Source organism: Notolepis coatsorum (assembly GCF_963971535.1).
Source record: "Notolepis coatsorum genome assembly, chromosome: 11".
Taxonomy (NCBI): domain Eukaryota; kingdom Metazoa; phylum Chordata; class Actinopteri; order Aulopiformes; family Paralepididae; genus Notolepis; species Notolepis coatsorum.
In genome coordinates, this window is record NC_140175.1 from 30,418,695 (window position 1) to 30,433,148 (window position 14,454).

The window sequence follows — 14,454 nt, forward strand, 5'->3', positions numbered from 1 at the left end:
GCAAAATTGAGTGGGACAAGTCTGTCCTTCCCAGCTAGGTGTTTACTTTCAGGAGATGGGGATAAGTATAAACCTTTTTTGGCCAGTATTGATCAGTGGGCCAGGAAGTTGAGACTGCATCAGGGGGGAGTGGCGGAGCACACTCGGTGGCTATCAGTGCCATTTTGGCTATTGCCTGATCGAGTCATTGAACTTAGGTTCTTGAAGGAGGAGGATAAGGGCGAGATTGTGGAGGAAATAGAGAGGTTCCTTCTGGAATCAGGGGCTCTGGAGGTGTACACTGATGGCTCTGTGGATCCTGAAAGTGGGAGGGCAGGATTTGGGTGGTGGGTGCCTTGGTTAGGGATCGGTAAGGGACAAAGAATATCCGATGGCAGCTCAGTATTTGTGACAGAGTTGCTTGCCATCCTCTGGGCATTGTGGTGGGTGGAGGAAGTGGGACCAAGCCAGGTGATTATATGCTCTGACTCGGCTGCTGCACTGATGGCTCTGAGTGCAGGTGGGTCTAAAGCTCGCCCTGATCTCATTCAGGAAATAATGTTGGTTTTATATAGGATTGCGAAGGCAGGCTGGTCAGTGGAGTTTTGTTGGGTCCCGGGACACGCTGGGATTGCGGGGAATGAGATGGCTGACTCCCTTGCCAAACAGAGCCTGGGAAGGGAGGAAGAGATAGGTATTTCAATGGGAAGAGTAGAACTCAGAGATAAGATAAAGAAAGGAGTTGAGGCTGAGTGGCAGGATGAGTGGGAAAGGGGGACCAAGGGAAGGCACTATTTCTCTCTGCAGCCTCGGGTCAAGATCAAGGTGGAGGGATATGGGTCAAGGAGTGATAGGGTGAAGATGTGTAGACTGAGGCTGGGGCACTGTGGGTTGAACAGTAGCTTGTTCATTGTGGGCAAACATCCAGATGGGGTGTGTGAATGTGGAGAGACTGAAACTGTCGGGCATGTCTTCCTAGAATGTGAAAGGTATAGGAAAGAGAGGGAAATCTTTTATAAAAGTCTGGTAGAGCTGGGAGTATCTTCCTTCTCTCTTAAATCATTCTTTGGCATGGATAATGAGAACCACCAGTTGATCACAGAGGCAGTGCTGACATTTCTGCATGCTTCAGAGTTGTACCAGAGGATATAGCGTTAGTGTATGTATTAGTATTGGACAGGCAAGAGGAGCAGAGAAGAAGGAGAAAGTGTGAGTTGAAGAGGCCTAAAGATGGAACACCACTAGTGTAGTATAAGAAATCCCGCGGAGGGGGGCTCAGACAGGAAGTAGCAGCAGTAGCTGCACTCCAATGGACAATGTAGGTGATGACGGGGTCCAGTAGAAGAAGAAAAAGAAGGAGAAGAAGGAGAAGAAGAAGAGCCCATAAAAAGAATTGCGGAGGGCAGTAATACGCCTCGATGCGTCTACTCTGCCGGAAATTCAAATAAGAAGAAGAAGAAGACTAGCTAACACGAATGAACCGCTGGGTAATGCTGAGGGGGAGTGAGCGGTGGTGGAAGGCGAGCCATGCAGCTTATGGAGAGCGGGGAGAGTGGAGTCCTCGTGAATGGCCCCGGCCGGTGCAAGAATGTCCAGGGTTTTGGGTGAATCGAGATGGGAGCGAGTGGAATGAGGGCTTGCGTCAGGAGGGACGCGAGTCACCGGGTGCGAGCCCAGTGTCCCCTCGGGGTGTGACGTGTGGAGAGGGAAGTGAGAAGGAGGTCTCGGAGATGGTGGAAGACTACGGAGAGGGAAGTGAGAAGGAGGTCTCGGAGATGGTGGAAGACAAAGGGAAGGAGTCGGATGGTGTAAAGAAGAAGAAGAAGGAAGAGGAAGAACGGCAAATGGAGCGCGATCAGTCGGAGTACAGTGGGGAGGAGAGGGAGAAAGAAGAGAGGGAGGAGGAGGGGTGGGGAAGAAGAGGAAGAAGCGGACGGAGAGGAACGACAGCGATGGGGATAGTGAGAGTAGGGGGGAGGAGAGGGGGGGAGAAGGGGGGAAGAGGAAGAAAGGGGGGGACGATAGCTCAAGTGGGCCGGGAGACGAGGGTGCAGGAAAAGATGTGGCAAAAGCGGAAGTGATCCATATAGTGGTCAGGCTTGAGGGGGAGAGGGATGAGAGGAAAGTAGGTAGGCTCGAGTGGCCCAAACTCATTGCAGAGCGATTAGGAGAGGTAAAGTACGTGAACGTTTTGTGGGATGGGAATCTGGCCGTAGGGTGTGGTAGTGAGGGGCAGGTGGAGGTGGCTAGGAAGATGCAGAGCATTGGGGGGGTGGGTATAAGTAAGGTGGCGAGAGTAGGGGAGAAGAGGGGGGGGGATGTAAGGGGGTGATAGCTGGGGTACCGGTCGAGGTTACAGTAGAGCAGCTGGTGGAAGAGCTAAAGGAGGACGGGCGTAATGGCATAGTTAAGAGTGCAGCAAGGATGAAGAGGGGAGCGGAGAGGGCAGTGACAGGGACGGTAGTGATTACGTTTGAGGGTGGGGTTGTTCCTAGGGAGGTGTTTGTAGGGCGTAGGATGTATAGGGTTAGGGAATTTGTTCATAATCCTCTTAGGTGCTATAGGTGCCAGGGGTTTGGCCATATAGCTACCACGTGTATGAAGGGGATGAGGTGCGCTAGGTGTGGCGGGGAACATGAATATGGGAAATGTGGAGAGGGAGTGAAGCCGAAGTGCTGTAGTTGTGGTGGGGAGCATAGTGTAGCGTTTCGGGGGTGCGAGGTGATGATGAAGGAGGTCGCGGATCGGAGAGAGAGAAGGGAGGGTAAGTTGACGTATGCTGGGGCGGTTAGCAGGGCAGGACAGGGTAGCCAAGAAAGGGTGCAGGGGGTTGAAGGAGGGCATTTGGCAGTGAGGGTAGAGCAGGTGGAAAGAGAGAGGGGAAGGGAGGAGAAATTAGGTATTGTGGCCTTCGTGGCAGGGGTAGTTACTGGTATGGCAGCGGCTAAGGGTAGAACAGAGATGGTGAAGATGATTGTTAGGATAGCGGTTCAACATCTGGGATTGGAAGGTCTGGACTGGAAGGAGGTGTGTAATGAATTGGCTGAGGGGGCTGCGAGGGACAAGGCTGCGAGGGACAAAGCAGCCCAGGATAAGATAGCAGGGGGCAAGGAGGGTCCCGCGGAGGGGGGCTCAGGCAGGAAGTAGCAGCAGTAGCTGCACTCCAATGGACAATGTAGTTGATGACGGGGTCCAGTAGAAGAAGAAAAAGAAGGTGAAGAAGGAGAAGAAGGAGAAGAAGAAGAGCCCATAAAAATAATTGCGGAGGGCAGTAATACGCCACGATGCGTCTACTCTGCCGGAAATTCAAATAAGAAGAAGAAGAAGATGCGTCTACACTGCCGGAAATTCAAATAAGAAGAAGAAGAAGATTTTGGCCGTTGCTGGCTAAAGTGTAAGTGGCTAATAAGCTAGCATACTTTCGATGATGGCGCCCTCTAAAAAGGGGAAGAAAGTGATCAATCAAGATGAACTTCGGCGTTTAATGAGAGCGAAACAAAGGCAAACAACCGACAAGAAGCGCATAGAGTCTCCTTTCGCTAAATACAACAGTCTTGATCACCTCAGCTGCGTCCTGTGCAATGTGCAGGTGAAATCCGAACTACTGTGGCAGACTCATGTTCTCGGAAAACAGCACAAGGAGAACGTTTCTGAGCTCAAAGATTCAAAACAACCGAGCAGCTCAAGCCAAACACCACGGAGTTCGTCGCTGAAAAGGAAACCTCTGGAACCCGACGACATAAACGCAGGAACCACAAGTCAAGCAAGACTACCAGCTGATTTCTTTGACAGCAGCAGCATCCCATCCGCGCCCCCCACTGTGTCTCATTCAGGATCCATCCTCAAAGCAGAGGAGCCAGAGAAACCCGTAGAGAAGAAGGAGAACACAGCAGAGGCGCTGCCAGAAGGCTTCTTTGATGACCCTGTGAGAGATGCCAAAGTGCGCAAAGTCGATGCGCCCAAAGACCTGATGGACAAGGAGTGGGACAAGTTCCAGAAAGAGATGCGGCAGGTGAACACCGAGTCTGAAGCCATTGTTGCCGAGGACGACGAGGAAGGTCGCCTTGAGCGTCAAATTGACGAAATCGATGAACAAATGGAATGTTACAGAAGGGTTGAAGTACTGAGAGACAAAAGGGATGTGGTGAAGAGCAACTCTGAGAAGAACCAGGAGCCCATGGCTTCTTCTGAAGGAAGCATCGAAGAGGAGGATGAAGAGGAGCTGCTTCACCTGTTGTCCCGTGACTGGAGGGCCAAAGGGACACTCGCCTGAAACTCCACAGAACCCTAAACCTCAAGCCATTAGTAACAGTCTAAATTGTGTCCAACTTGTAAATAAAGCCTCTTTCCCTATGATCAGTTTGTCAGTTAACAACTATTTGTAAAGATGTGAAATTCAGTTTTGTACCGTTTGTGTAATTCAGTCTATGGATTTGAAACTTGAATTACATTAATAAAGCATTCATTGGTTAATGAATGCAGAATAACACAGGACAGGCCTTATGAGCGCGTCTAAATGTACAGACCACAACAGGTTCTGGCCCGGCATTAAAGCAAACAGTAACATGGTCAGACAAGAATCAAGTCATCAAATGAAGCAAGGAGATAAAGGTTCTGAATACTTACGTTGGTTTATTTGAACAAAAAAAGGTTTGCATCCATGGAAGGTCTCTCAGTTTGACAGAGCGTATATCAAAGAACATGTACACAGGTTTGCCAGAGCGAAAAGCAAAGAAAAGCATAGTGTGTTTCGTTATAAGCATAGCGAATCGAGACGTATCATTGGTGCGTTTTAGTTTTGGGAGGATCATTTCTGATTGGGTCAAGTTTTATATGGGCATCGGAAGACAGAAGAGATATGCTTTTGAACAGGTGCAAACGGGCCCCTCGCAGAAACACTGCGGCCTTGGTGGTGTAGCTACTTTATCAAGCCTGCGTATGAATCCTGATTATGATGAATGCCTGCAGTGTTTTAACAGTCTTGTAGCGAGCATGACTTCACGACCGACCTTGGTGTCTGGGAGAAATTAGGAGAACTATGAAATTACACTCAGTTTCTCAGAACGGCAGTTTTGCATCTTCGACCAAACTGAACGGGACCGAAAGGATGGACTCAACAATGGACTGAAGCCAGAAGCCAGCAAGGGGATTTACGGCTTTCACATTACGAAGGAATTTTCATGTGTCGAGTCGGCGGTGATTTTGGAGACTGGGAAAATACCGTTTTCTTACCTTGTAGTAGTACTTGTAGCTTGTATTAGTACTTGTAGCTAGTAGGAGCCACTTGTAGTAGTATTTGTAGTAGTGACAGGAATATTTAGGAAAGTAGATTTAGAACCACTTCTGTAAAGAGAGACTTTGCAAATAAACCATTTGGATATCTTTACTTTGCACTGGAGCGGCTGTGGACATTGCTTTTCTTCATCAACGGACTTACTACTCACGAGTAAGTAATTTGACCAGTGGAGTGGATCGTCGGCCCTCACATTAGTAAGAAAACTTTGTTCCAAGAGGAAACGGGAACAACACGAACTACTGGAACGCTGAAAGAAGGATAACAACAAAATGTCGAAAGTAGAAGGGAAAGGGTCTAGAGCACCATCCACTACATTTTCCAGAGCGTCATCTGCAAGCCAGCGGCTGAAAGTTGACTTAGAGAGGGCTGAGTTGCTAACCCAGGCTTCCGCTCTAAAACAAAAACGACAACTCGAGGTACACGCTCTAAAAAACGACAACTCGAGCTAGGCTAAGAGCAGATAGGGAAGAACAGGAGGCTAAGCTAAGAGCAGAGAGAGAGGAGTTACAGATCCAGGCTGCTTTAGCTGCCTCAGAGGCTAGGAGCAAAGTATGGTATTTTGATCTACTAGTACCCGGATATGATATATAATATGAACAAGGAACATGTCCTTCCCATGTCATACACCCCATGTCATGTAGGCCATGCTCACATGCCCTGGATACAGCATGTCTGGTTGTCCTGGATACAGCACGTCTGGTTGTCCTGGATACAGCACGTCTGGTTGTCCTGGATACAGCTCGTCTGGTTGTCCTGGATACAGCACGTCTGGTTGTCCTGGATACAGCACGTCTGGTTGTCCTGGATACAGCACGTCTGGTTGTCCTGGATACAGCACGTCTGGTTGTCCTGGATACAGCACGTCTGGTTGTCCTGGATACAGCACGTCTGGTTGTCCTGGATACAGCATGTCTGGTTGTCCTGGATACAGCACGACTGGTTGTCCCGGATACTACAGCATGTCTGGTCGTTCTCATCCTTGTATCCTTTTACATCACGATTGTCTTGTCTCTCCATCTCCCCAGACCCACAGAGTCCCAGAGACGAGAGAGACCGGCCTCGGCTTCAAGCTCCTCCCCTCAGCGCCACAGCCTCGGCCCCGCCCATTTCAACCCGAGCCCCTCCCAGTACAACAACAACACCCCCGTCACGCGGAGAGAGAGGAAAGGGAACGGAGACCGTGCCCCGCGCGCCCTCAGCACCTCCACCCTGGCGGCGTCGGTCGGCTTGCCCTGCCCCCTCTCTCCCCCTGGCACCACCGCCGGCGGCACCAACCCTGACTGGCACGCTAGCGAGAGGCTAAGCCTAGCCAACCTGGATGCCATAACCTTCCCCGGTATGCTGCAAAATAGTGGAGGCGACCGCCATGGCGGCGGTCGTATGGAAACTGCTGCCACGACTAGCGGGGGTGATGGGGGGGCCGTCAGGGGGGGTGGCGAAGGACAGGGGGCGTCACTGAGCAACGCCAAAAATGTAGAGGAGGAGAAGTGCCTGCGTTTACAGGCGCGGCAGAGTGTGAGTGACGCCACGCCGTCAGCAGACGCTCGGGAAGACCTGCCTAGAGAGAGTGCGGAGACGGCCGAGGGCGGTGGTGCAGAAGCGGCCCGTCTAGTGTCACCAAAGACTCCCCCTTCCTCTCCCCAGCCCCCAGCCCTTTCACCGCGGGAGGGCGTGGAACGTCCGTCCTCTCCTCCCCCCGTCTCCCTTCCCTCCGCCCGCCAGCACCTCTCTTCTCTTCGCATCTCAGAGTCCAACCTCTCTACCCAGATCGACCTATCGGCGGCGTTCACGGAATCATCCGTCGGCGCGTCGCCGGCCACGGATCCCGCTTCTGGCCAATCGCAGGAGGACTTCGACGAGGTGTTCTTGCAAGAGCCTGCCCCTCCGCCAATCAGAGAGACCGACATCACGGATGACTTCCCCCCTCCTCCCTCCTTCCTGCCCCCTCCCCCTCCCCCCACACAGAAGTTGGAGCAGGGAGATCATCACCGACGGCAACGCAAGGACAGGTATGTTCAAGCTCCTTCTCTCTCTCTCTCTCATACTTTATCTTGATATTTCATATGCTGCCATTTTACGTCCCTCCCAATAAGGTGTAAATCATTCCGGGGACACACAATGGCACAATGAATGCAACCCGTAGATCAATAGAGCAGTTTACTAACATGTTTATAACAAAGCTTTTATTTCAACCTCAACCTTTCATCTTTTATTTATGTGTTTATATTTGTTCAAGCATTCCAATAGTCAGATGAGGCCTTATTTGGTCTCGCCATCTCTTCTACTTCACAACTGTGCACTACACCTACTTGTCTGTTTTTCTTTCTTTCTGTCCATCTGTTTCTCTCCCTCTGTGTCTGCCTCCCCCCTCTAGTTCTGAGTACCTTGACAACCCAGAGGACAGACCATCCCTCCATTCCCCTCCCTCTGTCTCCTCCTCCTCCTCTTCCTCCTCCTCCCTGGCTCCCTCCCCCATTACGCCCCCCGAACCTCGGCTACCGTCTCCGCCCTCCACCATTACACCTACCATCACCACCCCCAGCCCCGAGACCCAGGAGGCCGAGCCAAGCCTGGAAGTAGAGTACCAGCCCCTGCCCAGGAGGGAGCGGTCTGCCGCAGAGCTGAGGGTGGAGGCCCTATCTAGGCAGCTGGTGAGAAGCATTACCTACAATTAGTATCTGGTCGGCAATGAGGACGGTGTAGATTTAACCACTAAACTATGTGCTTATTTCACTTAATTGTACAAAGTTGAGCTTACAAGGTCCTCATTTCAATGCCCCAGCTGACGGGACCACGGTTATTTGTACCTAGGTGCTGCGGGACCGGTCCCTGGCCCCTCTCCTTGATACCTGGGGAGGGAAGACCACCGTGGAGCTCATGGAGGATATCTTCCCCAGCGCTGGGAGGTCGGCGTGGCAACGCAGAGACAGCACATGGTTGGATGACAGGTAATATGATGTGTTTATTTTTTATTTATTTTTTTTATCTTCTTTGTCTCTGATTATCCGGATAAGTCTGCATTTTACTGAACAAATTGAAGAATTCAGCCACATTTGATAAATAAAGTATCTTGGTTAGATCATAGCTGCAAACTGGACTGAGAATATACACGTACACACATAGCTCACAGTCGTGACTGGTTTGATGAGTTATACATGAGTTATGCACAACTAAGCACGGAGCTTAACATATCCCTGGATGTTCCAATTTGTTGCCTAATTACACTAACAAAATGAATTACACAGAGATAACTTCAGATGTTAACTAGGATATGAGCTCTAATCTTTACTGTGTTCATGTAAACACCATCAGTGTCATATTACGGCTCTGGTGATAATGTTGTTGGAGGTGATTATATTACAACCCGTGATGTGTTGTTGGAGGTGATTATATTACAACTCTGGTGATGTGGTGTTGGAGGTGATTATATTACGGCTCTGGTGATAATGTTGTTGGAGGTGATTATATTACAACTCTGGTGATGTGGTGTTGGAGGTGATTATATTACAACTCTGGTGATGTGGTGTTGGAGGTGATTATATTACAACTCTGGTGATGTGGTGTTGGAGGTGATTATATTACAGCTCTGGTGATGTGGTGTTGGAGGTGATTATATTACAGCTCTGGTGATGTGGTGTTGGAGGTGATTATATTACAGCTCTGGTGATGTGGTGTTGGAGGTGATTATATTACAACTCTGGTGATGTGGTGTTGGAGGTGATTATAGTACAACCCGTGATGTGTTGTTGGAGGTGATTATATTACAACTCTGGTGATGTGGTGTTGGAGGTGATTATATTACGGCTCTGGTGATAATGTTGTTGGAGGTGATTATATTACAACTCTGGTGATGTGGTGTTGGAGGTGATTATATTACAACTCTGGTGATGTGGTGTTGGAGGTGATTATATTACAACTCTGGTGATGTGGTGTTGGAGGTGATTATATTACAGCTCTGGTGATGTGGTGTTGGAGGTGATTATATTACAGCTCTGGTGATGTGGTGTTGGAGGTGATTATATTACAGCTCTGGTGATGTGGTGTTGGAGGTGATTATATTACAGCTCTGGTGATGTGGTGTTGGAGGTGATTATATTACAGCTCTGGTGATGTGGTGTTGGAGGTGATTATATTATAACTCTGGTGATGTGTTGTTGGAGGTGATTACAGTATATAACTTTTTTTTATTATCTGACTTTGGCGGCCACTGGGATGAGTCTAATATCACTAGAGACTACCAGCTTTTGTAAACAGACTTGGGGCTGTTTGTAGAGCTAAATCTATACTTTATAGTATTGCTATCTGTCCATTCTCATTGTCAATTGAGTCCATAAACCGTCCCTTCAAAATGGCTTAAAAAAAAAGAAAAATGCATCAATACGTTCTCGTTTTATAGCGCCGTGAATATAAGCGTTATACGGCATTTGGTCTAGTATATTTCCTGGAAGGCTAGATAAAGGGCTGGCCGGTAATGCACTTTCTCAAATTCAAAGAGTAGGGTAAATCTGCAGTGCAGCTCAGCGACCTTGAATAGGTTATTAAAATGGAGTAAAAGCCAAAACAACTTGCCACGGATATATCCGTCCTTCAGTCCATTAAGCATGGATTCGAAAGCCGGATATATCCGTGCTTGGGCGCCATTGTGTTAAAGAAAGAAATATATATTTAGGGTTGACTGTTGACGTTGGCAAGTTTAGGTTTTTGGTTGGTTTTGGTTCATATACGGTTGACGTGCTTTGATTAATGTGGAACATGTTGTTCGGAGAGAAAATGTTCCCAAGGAGAGTCAGAAACGGCCAGCAGGTCTCAGGAATGATAGATATGGTTCCTCTCTAGGGGATTGGTCTAAATATAACCAGCGGGATGGCTGGTACATAGGTAATTGGTTGTTTTTCTTTTCTTGACATTTCCCTCTAAAATGTAATTAACAAGACGGTTGTACTGAATTAGGGCTATTTATGTTAACAAGGTGGTTACCCTCCTCTTTATTACATTAAATGATCTTGTCTTGTAGAGGCTTACGACTATTTCTATTTTTAGGACAGTTGGACAGTTACAGGCAGGCAGTCAGACCAGGTAGACACTAGACAGACAGACAGACAGACAGACAGACGGACGGACGTCAGCATTTTAGAACTATAGAATTAGAAGGCAGTTGCCATTGTGCAATCATTGGGCAGATTACAACTGAAACGACACTGCCATCTACTGGCTTGAGTTGGCATAGAAAGCAGGTAAAATGGGCAAATACTAAAGAAATAATGGTTCCTATTAAATAATCAGATTGTCAGTAATCACCATTGGAAATATGGTAACTATATAATACTTGGATGGGCAAAAAAAATTCAGACACATTTCCCTCCAAAATGTGGTGTAGTTTAGTCCCAGTGTCATTGTTCTTCGGTGAAGGCCAGATGTAATGTTTGTGTGTGTGTAGTTTGTGTACATCTCTACCTCATTTTTGCATTTAGCTTTGTATATTGTATATTTTTGTATAGTGTTTGGTCTTTATTCTTTTAACTTATTTTTTTACTGTATGAAGCACAATCTCAGGCGGCTCATACAGAACCAAGCATTTCACTGTAATGTACATGTACCTTATGTGACATAAAACGGAACTTGTGTTTAGTGTAGTTTAGTCCAAGTGTCATTGTTCGTCAGTGAAGGCCAGATGTAACGTGTGTGTGTGTGTGTGTGTGTGTGTGTGTGTGTGTGTGTGTGTGTGTGTGTGTGTGTGTGTGTGTGTGTGTGTGTGTGTGTGTGTGTGTGTGTGTGTGTGTGTGTGTGTGTGTGTGTGTGTGTGTGTGTGTGTGTGTGTGTGTGTGTGTGTGTGTGTGTGTGTGTGTGTGTGTGTGTGTGTGTGTGTGTGTGTGTGTGTGTGTGTGTGTGGTGTAGTTTAGTCCCGGTGTCATTGTTCTTCAGTGAAGGTCAGATGTAACAGTTCTGTGTGTGTTTAGTGTAGTTTAGTCCCAGTGTCATTGTTTCTCGTGTGCATTGTGCTTGAGGATTAAGGTTTGAACTTCATTAGCCCCGGCCTGATTCTCCTGTGGAATGCAGTTTCAACATTCCTCTTCCTCCTCCTCCTACCCTCTCAGTCTCTCTCTCTCTCTCTCTCTCTCTCTCTCTCTCTCTCTCTCTCTCTCTCTCTCTCTCTCTCTCTCTCTCTCTCTCTCTCTCTCTCTCTCTCTCTCTCTCTCTCTCTCTCTCTCTTTGTGTCTCTCTTTGTGTCGTGTCTGTCTTTCTCTCTCTCCCTCTCTCTCACACGCACACGCACACGCACACACACGCACACGCACACACATGTGGCTGGATCAACCAGTAAAGGGGTGGTTATTTCTGCTAAGTGATGAATTAGTCGGCACATTGAAATGAAAGAACAACAGTGGCTCGGGAGGTAGAGCAGCTGTCTGGTAATCCGGAGGTTTGTGAATGTGTCAAATGTGAGGAACAAATTGTAAAGCGCTTTGGATAAAAGCGCTACATAAATGCAGCCATTTACCATTTCATTTAAAATAATAAAATGTGATGGTGTTTGTTGAGTAAAATCATATTTTACTGCATTTTGAGGTGAAATGTGAGCGGCTGCTGCCATGCTACCAAAAGACTGGATGAAACCACTGGATGACACATGCATAGAAACCATTCTGTGTTGTCAGTAATTAACCAGTGACTTACAGAGCTAGGGTTCAGGTCTTGTTGGTCCCCGTTGTCAAGATGGCGGCAGAGTGGCGTGATTACCAAACGTAGCCGCATTTCTGGCAGACGTTTCTGGTCATGTGACATGTGCGTCCAATAGCGTGACGAGCTGTGTCTTTGCCCATTTCCACGTCAAACAGCCTGCAAACTACCTGGCGTTCTATCGCCATGCTCTAAGACAAACTCTAACCTTAACCAACTTCAAAAGAGTGCCTAAGCTTAACCGTCGAAAGAACTTGCCGTCACGCTCTAAGACAAACTCTAACCGTAACCAACTTCGAAGAGTGCCTAAGCTTAACCAGTGTAGAAACTGACGTCGGCCAATCAGAGAGCGTCTGCCAGAAATGCGGCTACGTTTGGTAATCACGCCGGCAGAGTGAGCCGACTTCTCTATAGACGGAGCCTGCTCTAAACTACCGTCGAGTGGAGTATCTGGGGATTTCCACATTTCTCCTGGGGGATTTCTCCCTATAAATGATTTCTATTGTAATTAAATGTCCTATTTCCTTTACTGGTGCTGTTGACAGATTAGTGTGTCCTCCTTGCGGATAATAATGACACTTATTCCACCGTAAGTTGCCCACATTTCCACCCTGATCAGAAGCAGAATAGGACATGGGGATGCTCAACTAGGATTTTTAAATCCAAAGAACAGCTGTTGTAGTGGGACAAGAATCCTTCAACACTGGAAAACAGGCTTAGCCGTCACAAGCAGCGAGCAATTCATAATTATAATGTTGAGCAGTGTAAATTGATTTTCTACAATAATTTCTCCTACAATGAATAGGAGAATGAATGGGGAAATGATTGCCAACAAGGGAGATGCTATACCCCCTCATCCCCTCAAATTGTCCCTTAATGACGTTTAATCAATGAAAAATAAACATTAAAGCATATGTAACTGAATTGAAAGTGTCTTTAAATCCTCTCCTAGAATTCAAGATGGTGCCTGCTCTACTGGGCTCGATCAAAACCAGGCTGCCGAGACGGATTTAGACGAAGAAGAGAAGAACCTCAACTCTAGGAAGGTAATAACAGCTCATATTTTTTCTTTCTTTAAAGACGTAGGAAAAATAACACAATACTCTATGGCGGCATCATGCGCCTAATGCAAAGACATAAATATAGATATAGTAGTATACATATGACAGTATCTGGATTCACTTATCCCTCCCATCCTCCAGGGGGAGCTGTGCGTGGCCTTGCGGCAGAGCTTGGCCTCTCTGCGGGAGGAGAAGGAGGCGCTGGCAGACGAGCAGAGGAAGCACCGGGCCCTCGGATCCTCTGTGGACGCTCTGGTCCACGACCGCTGCAAACCCAACGAGAGAGAGAAATACTGCATGTTTATAGGTGTGGGCATGGGCCTCTATGATATGGAACCATATTATAACAGGAGGGTTCTGATAAACATTCTCAGGCCTGGAGGCAAATGTTTGTGTTAGACCCAGTCTAATGGAAAGATACTATCACTAAGTCATGTGCACAGATAGGGACCCAGTCTAATGGAAACATACTGTACTATCACTAAGTCATGTGCACTTAGTGATGAAACAAGTGGTTGAGCAGATATTGAGTGCAGAACTAGAGAAGGTTAGTGACTGGCTAGGCTACAACAAGCTGTCCCTCCACGTGGGGGAAGACTGAGTCCATCCTATTCGGGTCAAAGGTCAGGCTCAGAAAATCGCCAGGTTTTTTAACATTAGAATAGGAGATACTGTTCTCACCGACAAAACATCTGTGAAATATGTTGGTTGCGTCCTGGAAAACAGCTTATCAGGGGAAAGCATGGCTCACCAAGCACTTACAAAGATCAATAACAGGACTAGATACCTAGCCAGAATCTCGAATTTCTTTTTTTTTTAGATCAGTCAGCGATGAAAATTCTTGCTGGAGCACTCATACAGTGTCACTATGACTATGCGTGTGGCTCCTGGTACAACAGTGCCCCCAAAAGTCAGAAAATAAAACTACAGACAGAACCCCTCTCACCCCCTCTACGAGGAGCTGGCCAGAATGAAGAGCACGTTCAGCCTAAGACTCACCTCACTTGTACTTTTTATATTACTATTTTATATTATATTACTTTATTTATTACTTTTTATAGTACTTTTATTATTATATTTCATAACTATATTGTACTGTACTGTGAATCTATGCATCCCCCACCCTGTACCCCCCATGCTGCTCTGACACCTGAATTTCCCCTAGGGGATCAATAAAGGATTATCTTATCACAAAACAAGCTAATCGGGGTAATACTAAGGCTACCCGCCCGAACCCACCTTGACCCATCACACTTTGAGAACATGAGATGGCTAAAGGTGGAAGACAGAGTCAACCAGATATGGATGTGCCTAGTTCACAGAATCGTGCACGGGGGAATAGTGCCAGTGTACTTCAACAACTACTTCAACCGAATCAGGGACACCCATGCATACCCAACTAAGCGCAGCTCAACTGACTTTGTGCCAGTCAGATTCAGG

General features: G+C 47.5%; 2 protein-coding genes across 4 annotated transcripts in view; both read left to right on the forward strand.

Moving 5' to 3' along the window:
* Nucleotides 1-14,454, forward strand: part of shroom3 (shroom family member 3) — a 161,032-nt gene that overhangs the window by 137,719 nt on the left and 8,859 nt on the right. For all 3 annotated transcript variants that reach the window (XM_084325217.1, XM_084325219.1, XM_084325218.1), the window contains 5 exons: nt 6,301-7,284; nt 7,650-7,926; nt 8,087-8,223; nt 12,906-12,999; nt 13,156-13,321. In XM_084325217.1, the coding sequence (XP_084181343.1) occupies nt 6,301-7,284; nt 7,650-7,926; nt 8,087-8,223; nt 12,906-12,999; nt 13,156-13,321 (1,658 nt within the window). The remainder of the gene's footprint in view (nt 1-6,300; nt 7,285-7,649; nt 7,927-8,086; nt 8,224-12,905; nt 13,000-13,155; nt 13,322-14,454) is intronic.
* On the forward strand, nt 3,407-4,252 carry LOC311237383 (zinc finger protein 830-like; the record flags this gene model as incomplete). Its single annotated transcript, XM_084325220.1, has 1 exon — nt 3,407-4,252. The coding sequence occupies one exon, from the start codon at nt 3,407-3,409 to the stop codon at nt 4,250-4,252; it is 846 nt and encodes a 281-aa protein (XP_084181346.1).